Source organism: Rhinopithecus bieti, unplaced genomic scaffold (genome assembly GCF_001698545.2).
Source record: "Rhinopithecus bieti isolate Rb0 unplaced genomic scaffold, ASM169854v2 scaffold_17667, whole genome shotgun sequence".
Classification (NCBI taxonomy): Eukaryota; Metazoa; Chordata; class Mammalia; order Primates; family Cercopithecidae; genus Rhinopithecus; species Rhinopithecus bieti.
Window position 1 is genome coordinate 1,006,921 of NW_016809668.1, and position 17,360 is coordinate 1,024,280.

The following is a 17,360-nucleotide window of genomic DNA, read 5'->3' on the forward strand; positions in this document are numbered from 1 at the left end:
CNATGGGCCTTTACATTTTGGCATGTTTTTGCAATGGCTGGTACCGGTTGTTCCTTTCCATGTTTAGGGCTTCCTTCAGGGTCTCTTGTAAGGCAGGCCTGGTGGTGACAAAATCTCTAAGCATTTGCTTATCTGTAAAGGATTTTATTTCTCCTTCACTTATGAAACTTAGTTTGGCTGGATATGAAATTCTGGGTTTAAAATTCTTTTCTTTAAGAACGTTGAATATTGGCCCCCACTCTCTTCTGGCTTGGAGAGTTTCTGCCGAGAGATCTGCTGTTAGTCTGATGGGCTTCCCTTTGTGGGTAACCCGACCTTTCTCTCTGGCTGCCCTTAACATTTTTTCCTTCAGTTCAACTTTGGTGAATCTGACAATTATGCATCTTGTAGTTGCTCTTCTCAAGGAGTATCTTTGAGGCGTTCTCTGTATTTCCTGTATTTGAATGTTGGCCAGCCTTGGTAGGTTGGGGAAGTTCTCTTGGATAATTTCCTGCAGAGTGTTTTCCAACTTAGTTCCGTTCTCCCCATCACTTTCAGTGTACCTGTACACTTTCAGGTACACCAATCAGACGTAGATTTGGTCTTTTCACATAGTCCCTTATTTCTTGGACCTTTGTTCATTTCTTTTTACTCTTTTTTCTCTAAACTTCTCTTCTCATTTCATTTCATTCATTTGATCTTCAATCAGTGATACCCTTTTTTCCAGTTGATCAAGTCAGTTACTGAAGCTTGTACATTTGTCACGTAGTTCCCATGTCATGGTTTTCATCTTTATCAGGTCATTTAAGGACTTTTCTGTGTTGGTTATTCTAATTAGCCCTTCGTCAAATCTTTTTTCAATGTTTTTAATCTCTTTGCGCTGGGTTCATAATTTCTCCTTTAGCTCGGAGAAGTTTGATTGTCTGAAGTCTTCTTCTCTCAACTTGTCAAAGACATTCTCCATCCAGCTTTGTTCTGTTGCTGGCAAGGAGCCGTGTTCCTTTGGAAGGAGAGAGGTGCTCTGATTTTTAGAATTTCCAGCTTTTCTGTACTGCTTTTTCCCCATCTTTATGGTTTTATCTACCTTTGGTCTTTCATGATGGTGACATACAGATGGGGTTTTGGTGTGGATGTCCTTTCTGTTCGTTAGTTTTCCTTCTAACAGTCAGGACCCTCAGCTGTAGGTCTGTTGGAGTTTGCTTGAGGTCCACTCCAGACCCTGTTTGCCTGGGTATCAGCAGTGGAGGCTGTACAAGAGTGAATATTGCTGAACAGCAAATGTTGCTGTCTGATCGTTACTCTGGAAGCTTCATCTCAGAGGTGTACCCAGCCATGTGAGGTGTGAGGTGTCAGTCTGCCCCTAGTTGGGGATGTCTCCCAGTTAGGCTACTTGGGGGTCAGGGACCCACTTGAGCAGTCTGTCCGTTCTCAGATCTCAAACTCCGTGCTGGTAAAACCACTACTCTCTTCAAAGCTGTCAGACAGGGGCATTTACATCTGCAGAGGTTTCTGCTGCCTTTTGTTTGGCTATGCCCTGACCCCAGAGGTGGAGTCTCCAGAGGCAGGCAGGCCTCCTTGAGCTACAGTGGGCTCTACCCAGTTAGAGCTTCCTAGCTGCTTTGTTTACTTACTAAAGTCTCAGTAATGGTGGGTGCCCTTCCCCCAGCCTCACTGCTGCCTTGCAGTTAGATCTCAGACTGCTGTGCTAGCAATGAGGGAGGCTCCGTGGGCGTGGGACCCCCTGAGCCAGGTGCGGGATATAATCTCCTGGTGTGCCATTTGCTAAGACCCTTGGTAAAGCACAGTATTAGGGTGGGAGTGACCCGATTTTCCAGGTGTTGTGTGTCACAGTTTACCTTGGCTGGGAAAGGGAATTCCCTTCCCCCTTGCACTTCCCAGGTGAGATGATGCCCCGCCCTGCTTCGGCTCTTGCTCATTGGGCTGCACCCACTGTCCTGCACCCACTGTCTGACCCGCCCCAGTGAGATGAACCCGGTACCTCAGTTGGAAATGTGGTAATCACCCATCTTCTGTGTCACTCACGCTGGGAACTGGAGGCTGGAGCTATTCCTATTCGGCCATCTTGGTGTGGATCTTGCTATTCCATTCTAGTTTTGATTTGCATTTCTCTGATGATCAGTGATGTTGAGCACCTTTTCATATGCCTGTTTGAGCACCTTTTCATATGCCTGTTTGCCATTGTGTCTTCTTGAGAAATGTCTAGTCAGATCTTTTGCCCATCTTTTGATTGAATTATTAGATATTTTCCTACAGAGTTTTTTGAGCTCATTATATATTCTGGTTATTACTCCCTTGTCAGGGTAGTTTGCAAATATTTACTGCCATTCTGTGGGTTGTCATTTCACTTTGTTGACTGTTTCCTTTGCTGTGCAGAAGCTTTTTAACTTGTGATCCCATTTGTTTATGTTTGCCTGTGCTTGAGGGGTATTGCTCAAGAAATTTTTGTCTAGACCAATGTCCTGGAGATTTCCCCCAATGTTTTCTTGTAGTAGCTTCTTTGTTTGAGGTCTTCGATTTAAGTGTTTAATTCATTTTAATTTTTGTATATGGCAAGAGATAGGGGTCTATTTTCATTCTTCTGCATAGAGATACCCAGTTTTCCAAGCACCATTCATTGAAGAAACTGTCTTTTCCCCAGTGTATGTTCTTGGCACCTTTGTTGAAAATGAGTTTACTGTAGCTCTATAGTTCTGTTTCTGGGTTCTCTATTCTATTCCATTGGTGTATATGTCTGTTTTTATGTCAGTACCATGCTATAGATGATACTATTGCTCTGTAGCATAATTTGAAGTCAGATAATGTGATTCCTCCAGTTTTGTTTTGTTTTTTTACTTAGGATAGCTTTGGTTATTCTGGATCTTTTGTGGTTCCATATAAATTTTAGGATTTTTTTCTATTTCTGTGAAGACTTTTTTTGATATTTTGACAGGAATTGCACTGAATCTGTAGATTGCCTTGGGTAGTAAGGATATTTTAACAATATTAATCCTTCCAATCCATAAACATGGAATTTTTTCCCATTTTTTTATGTCCTCTTCAATTTATTTCATCAGTGTCTTATACTTTTCATTATAGAGATATTTCACTGCTTTGGTTAATTCCTAGTTTTTAAATTTTATGTGTGGATATTATAAGTGGGATTGCTTTTTAAATTTCTTTTTCACATTGTTCACTGTTGAACATAAGAAATACTGATTTTTGTATGTTGATTTTGTACCCTGCAGATTTACTGAATTTAAATTTATCAGTTCTAATAGTTTTCTTGTGGAGTCTTTAGGTTTTTCCAAATATAAGATCCTATCATCTGCAAACAAGGATAATTTGACTTCTTCCTTTCCAATTTGGATGCCATTTATATCCTTCTCTTGTCTTATTGCTCTAGCTAGGACAAGAAGTGGCTTTTGAGCTGGACCTTCAAGCACATCTTGGAAGTCTCTGGATGAACAAAGAGTTGGCAGGCATTGCTCATGGACTGAAAGACATGATCAAAGGCCAGAGCAGACAAGGTTGTCTGTGTGCCCAGGAAAAGGCAAATTGTCCACTGTAGCTAAAGCATGGGCACATGCTTTAGTATGTCAAGGAATGGGCTGGAAATGTCCATGCAGATCAAAGTGAAGGGCATTGTCAGGAGTCTAGATTTTATCTAGACATGGTAGAAGATTTTATCTTCTTACCATGATAATATCCTAAAAGCTTTATGTATACATCAAAATTTTAAATGACAATTTTTAGAAACTTTTCTTGCAGCTGTTTTATCATCATGTTGTTACAGACCTATATACTGTTGGAGGTCTGTGCCTTAAATCAAGTCCTATCTGCAAACTGATAACCCAGTTGTGTTATTTTCAATGAGTGATCACTCTATAGTACAATTTTGTTACATCTATACCCTTGAAATAAGACAAATTATTTTCATTATCTACTTCCTCAATTTGAAAGAGAGAGAAAATTAACCTACATTGTTCTTTATTGCCAAATTCACTAAGAAAGTCTAATGAACAGCTTGAATCTGAGAACTGTTCTTATTTAACTACTTGTTTATTTTGGAGCATTTATTCAAATTGAACAGAAGCCTGTGTGCCTCATAAAATATTTAGAAAAAGAAAACTTCAGCCACTATTCATTGAGAAGATCCATACTCCTACAAATTCAGCATCACTAGTAGAGTATCTAAAATGTCAATCACTGGGTAACAGAAACTTTGGGAACACGTTATTTATGTCTGAAGGACTCAGTAGGACCCATGAGGAATCTGAGTGTGAATTATAATCAAAGGATTAAATGAAAAGTGGCTTGATGTCATTTTGAGGTTTAGGAGATAATAGTTTTATGAACCAGTCATTATTTCTCTCAGAGAAAAAAAATACACTGCATTTTCAACAGTGTAAATATTTATGGATCATATCAAAACATCATATACTCCCAGAACTTATTGTAAAATGTCACTCCACTGTTCAGGTCATACCCTGACCACTTCTTTACTGGGAAACAAACAAATCATTAATTGTAAAAGAAGGAAAAGGAGAGAGCATGTGTAAGAAAGAAAACTAGAGGTGGATTCAGTCAATCCTAATTTTTTTTTTAAAGATGTAATGATACACTGGGGAAAAGTTTTAAATGAAATTATCAAACACTTAATATAAGCAACAACAGAAGCAACATCTCTTCCTTCATAGAGCTAATGGTCTAAATGGGCGATAATTTCTGAAAATATGAGAGCTATTTTGAAAAATAAAATGAGGCAATGGTGATAGAGACCCCTTTGACTACTCTAGGTAGGAAGGTTAGGGATGACCTCTCCACACAGCTGAGAATGGAAATGAACCTGGATTATTCAAGAGACTCAGCCACATGAGAAGAATGGTGCAGGTAGAAAGAAGAGCAAATGCAAAGGCCCTGTGGGAGAAACAAGCTTGACATATTTGAGGAACAAAACAACAAAAAACAAGTCTGGTTGGAGTATACAGGGAAAGGGGGAGTCATAAAAGATAAGATTACAGAGGTGTACGATGCTTCTCTTGCTCTGCTGCACATTCACCTACCTAGAACCACGCTTGGTTCATGATTGACATTTAATAAATTTATGTGGAATGAATTAATAAAGTTGGAAGGATTTAAGTTAGACAAGGTCTAAGTTCCACCAGGGCAGGAACCAGAATCTGTAGCAGCTTGCAGGGCAGGGTTAGAGGAGTGTAGATTTTATTCTCATTGCAAGGGAACATCACTGGAGGGTTTTAAGCATGGAAATTGTGTGATCACATTTATGCTTTGAAAACATCACTCTTGCTACTGTGTGGAGAACAGAGTGTAGAGAAGACAATATGGGGTTTCCAACAGGAGGGAGGAGCTCTTTTCAAATGATCACATTTGATTGTATCATCTATATCCTGCTAGAAACGCTATTTCTTAGTTCATTTCGGCTGCTAAAACAGAATACCGTAGACTGAGTAGTTTATCAATGACAGAAATTTATTTCTCACAGTTCTGGAGGGTAGAAAGTCCAAGGTCAGGGTGCTGGCAGATTCGGTGTCTAGTGAGAACCCTCTTTCTGGTTCATAGATGGTGCTCTGTGGCTGTGTCCTCACATGATGGAAGGGGCAAGGCAGCTCTCTGGAACCTCTTTTATAAGGATACTCATCCCATTCTTGAGGGTTCCACCCTCATGACCTAATCACCTCCCAAAAGTCCTCACCTCCTAATACTATCACCTTGGGAGTTAGGATTTCAGCGTGTAAATTTAGGGGAGTGGCAGGGAGGACACAGACATTCAGACCAAAGCACCAGTAAAAGGCAAGAGATGATGGATTATGGTATGCTGATTCATTATGTATTTTAGAAGTATAGCTTATATGTTTTGTAAGTAAAACTGACCTTATTTGGCCATGAATTGGATGTCAGGGGAAGTGGGGTAAGAAAAAGGAAAAACTGGCCGGGCGCGGTGGCTCAAGCCTGTAATCCCAGCACTTTGGGAGGCAGAGACGGGCGGATCACGAGGTCAGGAGATCGAGACCATCCTGGCTAACACGGTGAAACCCCGTCTCTACTAAAGAATACAAAAGCTAGCCGGGCGAGGTGGCGGGCACCTGTAGTCCCAGCTACTCAGGAGGCTGAGGCAGGAGAATGGCGTAAACCCAGGAGGCGGAGCTTGCAGTGAGCTGAGATCCGGCCATTGCACTCCAGCCTGGGCGACAGAGCGAGACTCCGTCTCAAAAGAAAAAAAAAATAAAGAAAAAGGAATAACTCAAGGGCCTAAGTTTTTGCCCTGGATGTGGCACAATTAAATGAATGGGGAAGACTGAGAGAGAAATAGGTTTGGGATGAGGTTGGAGGGGCAGTATTAAGAGTTCCATTTTAGGCATGTTTAAATCAAGATGCCTATTTGCATTTAAGTGGACATGTTGAGAAGGCCTAGGGGAGAGGTCAGAGCTTCAAATTAAAATTTTTGATTTATCAGCACAAACTTCTTTCCGACAATTGTGGTTTCAGAAAAATTACAATAAGTTCATGGAAGAATCTTAGTAATTCACAGAATGGAAAGTATTGTGGAGAATATAGTCCCCCAATTTGGCAAATCCTTCAGAGTCAGTAATCCACATGGTTAGTTGGCTACTTATAAAAAGAAAGAATGAACAAGAAAAGTTTATAACTAATCTGATTATAGTATAACTTGTTGGTTTGACGTAAGAATTTGACAGCAGTAAGAGAAGGTTGAACCTTAAAAATCATGCAAAAGACTGTAAAACTAAATTTAAAACCTTCGTTATCCATAGCAACAAGATTATTCTAGATAAATGGAATTCTTAGCCACTAATTTAAATTTATTCCAAGTACCAACTTCAATTCAGTGCCACAGACATTTATTGAGAACACTCACAGGAGGCATTATCTAGGCTGTGCGGGTACAACATTAGTTACAGAAGGGAAATCCTTTAATGTCTGATTGAATTGCTGCCAAATGAGAGCTAAAATTAAAATTTGTTTCTTCAATACATGAAAAGCCCACAGAGTCACTGAAGTGAGCCACAAAGAAGACAAAGGTTTAGGCCAGTCACTTGAATCATTTGCTCTGAGACCATAGATTTTGTTCTTAATCAAGCCCAAAGGACACACTAGAAAAGCCCTTAGAAGAAGCTGGTAGGACTTGTGATGAGTAACAAGTGGTCTGGCTTAAATGTTGCCTTTCAGAAATCAGAGTTTAGGGAGAACTTCCTAAACTTTCCAGGGTCACCAGAATGTTGACGAACTACTTTAAATTCTGCTCCCCAACCTGAATTGTGGGCTGGCTCCTGCCTGTCAGGGATGGTCGCAAGAGTGGAAGCTAAGAATTGAATGGCAAAGCCCAGTTGGGTGAAAGAGTAAGACCAGGCTCCTGGCAGGCTTGGTGCTGATCAGGCTTGGAGCCCTCCTCATGAAGCAACAGTCACGCTACCCTCCTTTGGGTCTGTAAAGCACACAGGAGTTGTACAACCACAGAGGAGAGAAGCTGAGTTTGGACTTGTTCTCCAGCTGTGTCCACAGCATGGTGTCCAGTAGCTCAGTAAATGTTGCAATGAATGGCAATAAACCAATTCTAGCCCCTGTGTGGCCTTCATTGGGTTGTTTACCTCTCTGAGCCTCAGCTTTTTCTTTTTCTTTTTTTTTCTTTGTTTTTTTTTTCCTGTAAAGTGGAAATAAGACCTAGCTTGTAGGGTCATTTCACATTTTTTGTTAGCCTTCAATGCTTCAGTGGGTAGGTAGTTGATCCCAGCAATAAGAAAATATATCCTTTTTCCTAGGGGACTCAATATGGTTATTTTTTAAAATTTGAAATGGAAAAAAAAAAAAAAAAGGTTGCTCACCGTTGGTTTGAATCATTTAAAAGACTCTAAGACTCAAAGACTTAACTAGACAAAGTTGATTACTTTTCTAACATCATTCATTATCCACTAGCTCTGTGACCTCAAGCCATTCACAACTGCAAACAAATGGCATATTTGCTCGGTTGGGGTCCAAACAACCACTGGTCCTAACAGAGACCTCTCTGGGTCCCGGATTTTCCTTTCCATGTTTATTACCACTGGGTATGGTGAGGGAACATTCATTTGGAGACATGGTTCTCAGCCCTGGAGACACAATAAAATTATCTGAGGAAAAATTACTTGAAAGAAGATTATACTATCTTTCTTAAAAACAAAACAAAACAAAAACTGGTACCTGGGACCCACCTCCCAGAATTTCTGATTTGTTGGGTCTGAAGTGAGGCCCAGGCATCGGTACTTTTAAAAAGCTCCCCAGGAGACCTTGACGTGCATGCAGGGTTGAGAACACTGAGTAAGAAGGTGAAAACTGGGCTGCAGCAATGTTCTGACTGTACCCAAGGACACTGGTGTCACCATCATAACCTTGACTGCCAGCAAAATCCCCCATAGCCATTCTGAGTACAACTTACTAAGCAAAGACCACCATGAGTTCTGAGAGGGGCACTCCTCCAGCAGAGCAAGTCCTTCAGCACAAACTCTCAGGCTTTTTAAAACCAGGCTTGATCTCTCAGCAAGCCTAAAGGCAGCAAGCTAATGATGAGAGACTATTCTGGAAGAAATCAGCAGGCTCCCTAAAATTTTACAATAAAATATCCCCACCACAGAGTAGTCGTGGGTTGAACTCTTAGCTAGGGTTATGTCTGAGTGAAAGTGGTAGAAAACCCAAAATAACATTGGCTTTAAAAAGATAGAAAAGTCTTCCTCCCTCACTTAAACACAGACAGTCCAGAACGGGTATGGTGGTTTCACAGTCAGGAAGCCAGGCTTCTAACTTTTTGTTTATGACAGCCCAAGATGGAAGCTTACATTTCAGACATCACATTCACATTGCAGCCAGCAGGGAGGAGAAAGGGAAGAGATGCCAGACCCACTTTTTGGGCACTTCCCAGAAAGCACACGCAACCCTTCCGTTTATATCCCATTGGCCAGCATTAAGTCAAATGGCTGTATCTATCTTCAAGGGAGATTGGCAAATATAGTCTTTATGCTGAAATGTCATATGCCCAGTGAAAAGCTGGGGACTCCTTTGCTCTGTAAAGGGACACATATTTGAAAATAGCCAATGGTCTGTGCTTCAGGGGCCCTCCCTCCCACTTCATGCCCTTGGATCATAACTATTCAGTTACATGTAAACAATGTTTTATTGGGGTTCCTCTGAAAACCACTGACATGAGGCCATTTTTCTTGCATCCCAAATTTCAGTGCCTCAGGCTTCCACTGCCCTAAGAAATCATCAATCCTGCATGAAGAATATTCCAGGGCGGTTCTTAAGAAAACCAGACCCTAAATCTAATGCCTATTCAGTGTGGTAGAGTGCCTTCACTTAGAGAAAGGGCTGTCTTTTCTGCAAATTAATTTCTCTAAATTTATACTGATGGCAGGAGCTCTCTCCTGTTCATTCTGGAAGCAACACAGATTATTTTCCCTGGATCGTAAATATGCTGAACACTCTATTATACTAACCTTTTAAACCAGTTGTCTTGGATGGGGCTGCAAATCATAGTTCAGGAGCAACTTTCTAAGATTTAAAGGCCCCAGAAATTCCTGGATGCTCTAGTTAAATACCTGGGATTAAGTGGAGAGGGTAGATCTTGCTACAAAATTCATCTCAAAGAGAAGAAACAAAATCCTTTGGGCTGATTCCTGGTTTTCTTCTTTTCTGGGTGGTTTTTTTTTTTTTTTTTTTTTTTTTTTTTGCTTCCTTTACTCTGCCAAACTAAGATAAGAATTAGCAGTCAGACAGACTGCCTTCCCATATTGGGTCTACTTTTTCTTCCTTCCTTCTTTCCTTCCCCAGTGTTCCAGAACGTGTGGTGGGGGTGTTCAGAAACGCGAGGTTCTTTGCAAGCAGCGTATGGCTGATGGCAGCTTCCTGGAGCTTCCTGAGACCTTCTGTTCAGTTTCAAAACCAGCCTCCCAGCAAGCATGCAAGAAAGATGACTGTCCCAGCGAGTGGCTTCTCTCAGACTGGACAGAGGTATGTATGTTCCTCAGGAGAGAATAAGAGAGACTCCAGTTGGAAAAGAAGGCTACCCAGACATATACATAGAAAAGGCAAGAAGAGAACAAAACAATCTTCCTAATACTATGGAATAGTATTTTTTTTAAACCATATATACCATAGTGTGTAACTAGCTTTTAACGAGACTGCAGGGACCTGAGTTACACAGCCAGCCCTTACCCAATGATTGGAAGTTTAGAATTGTAAATGGGCTCCTTGTGGAACAAAACCAGACCTCACTGGTGCTGTTTTGGCCCAGGATTCTTTTCCACACACTGAGTTCTTCTCCTTCTATCTCCACACAACACCCCCTCCTCCTGACCTCCCTGTACCTCTTACTCCCAGATGTTTCTAGTCTCTATTTAGGAAGGGCAAAGCCTCTGTAGCAAGTCTCTTCCAAGTTACTGGACAATAAAGGACATGATTTATTAGGAAAAAGAAGGCCGAGGAAATCCTGCCTGTTTACTGTTAGTTTCCTGGCTCTAAAAAACTTCAACAGCTTCCCAGCAAGAGAATTTGATTTCCCTTGTAGTCCTGCACTTTGGGAAGTGATTGCTTCAGCATTCACCATTCCTGACTTTATCTCCTAAGTTAAAGACATACCTCTGACTAACCTATCTTTCTAAATAATGCCTCTTCTAATTCTAGTGTGTGATAATTCATTTACACCTAGCTTCAAGTCCTTTGTTTTCAGCCGCTACCACTTCTTTGAGTTGCCTTCGACTTCTCCAGCTCCATAGGCCTGTGTGTCTTCCATGGAGAAGTCCCCCCAAAATTGTTGCCTCACAAGAAGATTTAGCCAAGAACAGAATCACTAGACGCGAAGTGAAAATTTTTGTGAAGCCAGATTCAAGACCTTCCTTTTTCTAGCATATAAGCATTTGAATTTGCCTTCCTAACCCCACTGCCTTTTTTTTTTTTTTTTTTTTTTTTTTTTTGTATAGTATACAACTCACAAGAGGGAGCTGCTGCTGCTTGAAATACCTCACACAGATACTTGCTTACAGAGGGCAAAGCGGCCTGTGAAAATTCCGATCCAGCTCTCCTCAACTTAGGTTCTTAGAATTCTTGCCCGTATCTTATCAATCCACACAGAATTCCATGAGATGGTGCCTGCTAAGTGCATTGCAATTAAGAGTTAACTTACATTACCACAGGTTTTATAATTTGGCAGTAAAATTGCTTCTTGTGGTATCTGACACCAAATGTCTCAGAACATTTGGGGAATTTTTTCTCATGCTTTAGAAAGAAATTCGATTTCTTTCTAAATTTGATTTCAAGATAAAAGTGAGTAAAATGAGCACGTGTACATTTGCGTGCGTGTGCATGTGCATGTTAGTGACAATTTTTCCTTGGGAATGTTGATTTGGGGTATGGCATTTGAAGAACACAGATGTATTTGCCAAGTGGCTCTAGATGAAAACATTCTATCAATGGAGTATTATAAAAGGAATTGCTCCCCTAAATCTATCAGGTGATAGTCTGCCGTGAGTGGGCTGCTGAGGGACTTGTGTGTGTTATCATTGTCTTCCTGTGTTCCTGGAGTTTGTGGTCTCTGAAGCATATGAGACACAGAAGATTCAGAAAAAGTTCTTTTCTGACTGCAGATTTGAGAGGTACCCTTGAGATTTTTGGACTGAGAAAAAGGTCCCATTGATACCATTAAGTACAGTAGGCCTTCAGAACAGTATCATGTGTTGTTAAGAGTTCAGACTCAAAGACAGGCAAACCTAGGTTCAAATCTTGACTCTGCCACTTACTGGCTGTATAACCTTGGGCTAATTATTTAACCTTTTTGGCTTTAGGTTGCTTATCTGTATAATGGAAATATAATAGTATCCATCATATAGGTGGGAGGCTGAAATTAAATATACTTTAATATATATTGCATGTAAAATACTTTGGCCTACTAAAAGTGAACCCTCATGATTCTCTTCCATTTGGGTTCACTTGTCATGAGAAGGAAAGGAAATGAAAGGAAGCACTCACCGTGGCTGGCTGGGCCTGAGGCCACAGCTTAGGTCTCCTACAGGCTCTTCTGGTCTTCCTGAAGAGGAAGTTCTATTTTTGGAACTGGGAGGAGGTAGCCCTTATTCAAGGAATGTTGCTAGCTTCTGAGCTATCTGGGTTAATGAATGGAAATTCCAAACATTGGGGAGGGGCTGGGAATGGTGGGAAGTAATCCCTGAATTGCTGGGATTAAACTCAAACTGGTGCCGTACTGAAGCGCTCCTGGAGGTGTTCACAAAGGCTCCACGTTGGCCCTGTCATCCTGATGACCATTCCTCTGGCCCTCTGGCTGAGAGGAGGTGCGCATTCCACACCTCCCATGAGACTGCCCTTGGAGAAGGGAAGACCCAGATGATCTATGGGTGTTTTTCATCCTCAACTATCTTGGCTCAATCTCATGGTTACTGCACAGAATCCCATAGAGACAGAATTAAGCCAAAGTTTTAGACATTTCAAATAAAATTACTTACAGATTCTATTCTGGAAGTAAGACCTCTCAAAAGGCCATACTTCTTTTCTTTAAAAGAAACCCTCAATCTCCTGAAAGAGTTTGATATTAAATATTTTTAAACCCTATTTTATGGAAGTTGCTCCTTTCTCCCCCAAAAAACATTCTTAAAAAAGAATAATTTTAGAGCTAGAAGGAGCTTAAAAGATCCTATAGACTAATTACTTTGTTAAAAAATTAAGACCATAGAACCTTTATCAAATGAAATGTTACTATGAAGCCAATAATCTTAAACAGATAAAATTGAGCTATTTTGGTTTAAGTGTGAGTAGAGGTCTCAGATCTCCAACGGCTGGGTCTCCTCACCACCTGAGAAGCCCCTGAATCACTTCGTCAACATAGTTATGGAACACAGCTTTAAAATCCCTGCTCTAGCTTAGCTTCCTTATTCCAGAGATATGGAAATTGAAGCTAGAGAAAGAGCTAGACTTGACCAAAGTCATAACCTGGTCTTCTAACCTGAAACTCTGTTTTTATGTTTCTACTTAGCAGCCTTAAAAATGACCATGCTCTTTTAAATTTTCAGGCTTCTTACTTCCATCCCACCTGATCTTGGATTTGGTGCTATCATTTACAATCAAATAAGGAATGGGTAGAATCTGGAACCCACAATTGTCAGGCTATAAAAGCAGTGGGTTTGATTCTCACCACTATCCTTTGCATCTTAAATTTCTTTCAGGGTGGCATATATCACAGTACATCACACAAAATAGTGTCACTTCAATATGTTAGCATATAACACTTGAAAATATAAGATCATTTTTTGTTTTTACTATCATTTTTCAAGTTAACGTGGCACACTCCCACAGCCCTCGTTCAGGCAAGCCTGGAGATGACAGCCTCCTTCCCCGACGCCCTGCCTCCCATCCATCTCCTGCTTTCATCCCTTACCTACAATGTTGCCAGATTAACCTTCTCAAAACACCTCTTTCATCATGTCACCCCCTCTTTAGTGGCTTCCCACTGCCTTATGGACCAATCACAAACCTCTTGTCTGAAAATTAAAGGTCTCCAAAGTTTGGCCCCAAACTAACCCTCAAGCTCCTGACACTTACAACTTGAGCCCTCTGTTCTCTCAAACTGTTCTGTCCCATGCCTACCTTGGGACTCCTACACTGAACTCTTCTTTTTTCTGGAAATTTCCCTGTCTCCCATCTGATCCCTGTTTCTCTGCATCCACCCAGACTCCAATCATCTTCAAGACCTTGGTGAGGAAATCCCTAGTGTACTATAAGCATTCAGTTATTGTTAGCATTACTTTTACACTACTTTACTTGTCTTCTAATTGTATGTTTTTACTAAATTCTGTAATTACAATTCTATAAACAGCTTTATTGAGGTATAATTTATATATTATAAACTTTGACTTAGCATGTTTTTAAGGTTTATCCATGTTGTAGCACATATAAGAACTATACTCCTTTTAATGGCTGAATAACATTCCACTGTAAAGATATGGCATATTTTGTTTCTTCATTCACCAGCTGATAGGCATTGGGCGATTTTCACTTTTGGCAATTATGAATCATACTGCTATGAGTGTTTGCACACAAGTCTTTGTGTGGATGTATGTCTTTGTCTCTCTTGGGTAGCTACCCAGGAGTAAAACTGCTAGGTCTCATGGTAAATTTACGTTTAACTTCGTAAGAAACTACAAATCTGTTTTCTAAAGACACTGTATCATTTTATTTTCCCACCAGTAATGAGTGAAACTGCTAATTTTCCATATCCTCGCCAACACTTGTTGTCTTTTTTTTTATTATTATTATGGCCATTCTAGTGGATATGAAGTGGTGTCTCATGGTGGTTTTGACTTATATTTCCCAAATGGACTATTTCATTTTAACAATGCATTTGGAATTTTCCCCTCATTTGAATGACAGCTCTTTGAGATTTGGAACTATCTTGCACATCTTTTCTTCATAACATCTAGCACTCTACCTTAGACAAAGTAGATTCATAACTGCCTTATGCTTGACACTAAAATATTGTCACTTATTTGTGAAGGAAGGAAAAAGAAATTAGCAATAATTGTCATTTCTATGTATGGCATTTAAAATATATTATCTCACTTAATTCCCAGGCTTGCAAACTAAGCATAAGTGCAAACAGACTGAGAGAATTTAAGTAACTTGCCAACTAGTGAAATACTGAGCTGGGATTTAAACACTCTATAACTCTCTAACTCTGAAGCCCAGGCTATATAAGTAAAATAGATAAAAGGTCTTCAGGAAACCTCAGAGTAGAAAATCTTAGAGTGCGATATGTCTATAAGATTGGCATGTCTTCCACATTGTGACCTCATAATTAGTATTTCTATCTCAGTAGTTATTGCTTTTCCAAGCAACTTTTCTCGTATTTTGATGAGTTTGAGAGTCTATTAAAAAATTAGCTTCTAGTTCCCTGAATTTATGTGCATTTGGCCTTTCTTTCTCCGCCAGTGTTCCACAAGCTGTGGGGAAGGCACCCAGACTCGAAGCGCCATTTGCCGAAAGATGTTGAAAACCGGCATCTCAACTGTTGTCAATTCTACCCTGTGCCCACCCCTGCCTTTCTCTTCCTCCATCAGGCCCTGTATGCTGGCAACCTGTGCAAGTAAGTACGTCAGGGCTCTGGGAATGGGGAGATGAAACCCACACAGCAGCAGCTATAGCCACCACTTTGTGGCCTTCCCTAAACCCAAGACCTGTGAGAAAGAGTGGGACAGTAGAACCCCATGGAGGGCTGCAGGCAGGAGAGCTCAGCTGGAAACGGAAAAGGAATCTTAATTACACGTGGCCAAGCTGAATTCTCTTCTGCACTGGAAAACAGTTTGCAGGGGTAGAGCAAAGTTCACTTGCTGGCATACAGAGATCTGGAAGCTGGAGGCAGTGTATTACTAATGATGTCTAATGTTATCCACTCTGGGGTTTTAAACGACTCTAAACAGATCTGTTTAATATTAATCCCTAGAGCCACAACACTTCTAGGCTCCCCTCACCATGTCCTTTAGGGCTCTGGTGCCTTGCAGGACCCAGAAGGCAAATATTTAGAGGAGGACATTCTCCCCTCTGTCCTCTGCCTTTTTATGACGTTGATTTCTTGTTTAAAAATTCTTTTAATGAGAGGAAATGGCTTTCCCCGGGGATCCCCCTCCATCTAAAACGCTACATCTCAGCTTCTAGGGGCAAAAAGGCCCAGCAGGGAGACACTGGGTTGCCCACTACATCTCATTAGTTCTGATTGTGGTGGCAGCTTGGTGGTCCACAGCTGGGAACGAGGCCCTCCCGAAAAACACAGGCAGTAAAGACTGGCCCCAGCCAAAATAAACCCTGAAGAATGTTTTCTCTCCCGTCCCTCCGGCGCCTTCATCTCTCCTTCTCTTCTCCACTCTGGCCCTTTCCTTTGCCCCTCTCTCCTGGCTGCATCTCACCCTGGGTTTTCTCTCTCCCCACCTCTTTCTCTGTCCCTTTGGGTTCGCTCTCCTTCCAGGGCCCGGGCGGCCGTCCACGAAGCACAGCCCGCACATCGCGGCTGCCAGGAAGATCTACATCCAGACTCGCAGGCAGAGGAAGCTGCACTTCGTGGTGGGGGGCTTCGCCTACCTGCTCCCCAAGACGGCGGTGGTTCTGCGCTGCCCGGCGCGCAGGGTCCGCAAGCCCCTCATCACCTGGGAGAAGGACGGCCAGCACCTCATCAGCTCGACGCACGTCACGGTGGCCCCCTTCGGCTACCTCAAGATCCACCGCCTCAAGCCCTCAGATGCAGGCGTCTACACCTGCTCAGCGGGCCCGGCCCGGGAGCACTTTGTGATTAAGCTCATTGGAGGCAACCGCAAGCTCGTGGTCCGGCCTTTGAGCCCGAGAAGTGAGGAAGAGGCTCTCGTGGGGAGGAAGGCCGGCCCAAAGGAGGCCCTGCAGACCCACAAACACCAGAACGGGATCTTCTCCAACGGCAGCAAGGCGGAGAAGCGGGGCCTGGCCGCCAACCCCGGGAGCCGCTACGACGATCTCGTCTCCCGGCTGTTGGAGCAGGGCGGCTGGCCCGGAGAGCTGCTGGCCTCCTGGGAGGCGCAGGACTCCGCGGAAAGGAACGCGACCTCGGAGGAGGACCCGGGCGCGGAGCAAGCGCTCCTGCACCTGCCCTTCACTATGGTGACCGAGCAGCGGCGCCTGGACGACATCCTGGGGAACCTCTCCCAGCAGCCCGAGGAGCTGCGCGACCTCTACAGCAAGCACCTTGTGGCCCAGCTGGCCCAGGAGATCTTCCGCAGCCACCTGGAGCACCAGGACACGCTCCTGAAGCCCTCAGAGCGCAGGACTTCCCCCGTGGCTATCTCGCCTCATAAACACGTGTCTGGCTTCAGCAGCTCCCTGCGGACCTCCTCCGCCGGGGACGCCGGGGGAGGCTCTCGAAGGCCACACCGCAAACCCACCATTCTGCGCAAGATCTCAGCAGCCCAGCAGCTCTCAGCCTCGGAGGTGGTCACCCACCTGGGACAGACGGTGGCCCTGGCCAGCGGGACACTGAGTGTTCTTCTGCACTGTGAGGCCATCGGCCACCCAAGGCCTACCATCAGCTGGGCCAGGAATGGAGAAGAAGTTCAGTTCAGTGACAGGTGAGCCTGGTAGCTAACCTGGTCTTGGGAAGGAGGCAAGGGGCCACATCTGGCCCAAGTCACACTACTCACACGTTCTTCAAGGTATTTCCAGGAGTAGGGCTTACAGCTGGCCTCAGGGATCCCCTCATGGGGTACAGGCCCTCTCTCAGCACTGATAGACTACTGGAGCAAAGACAAGCTGCTTCATTTTTCTTTTTTCTTTTTTTTTTTTTTTATACTTTA

At 42.7% G+C, this 17,360-nt stretch overlaps 1 protein-coding gene across 2 annotated transcripts in view; it reads left to right on the forward strand.

The window, feature by feature from the left end:
* ADAMTSL1 (ADAMTS like 1) overlaps window positions 1-17,360 on the forward strand; it is a 984,547-nt gene that overhangs the window by 836,979 nt on the left and 130,208 nt on the right. For both annotated transcript variants that reach the window (XM_017890108.1, XM_017890110.1), the window contains 3 exons: window positions 9,817-9,996; window positions 14,980-15,133; window positions 16,010-17,135. In XM_017890108.1, the coding sequence (XP_017745597.1) occupies window positions 9,817-9,996; window positions 14,980-15,133; window positions 16,010-17,135 (1,460 nt within the window). The remainder of the gene's footprint in view (window positions 1-9,816; window positions 9,997-14,979; window positions 15,134-16,009; window positions 17,136-17,360) is intronic.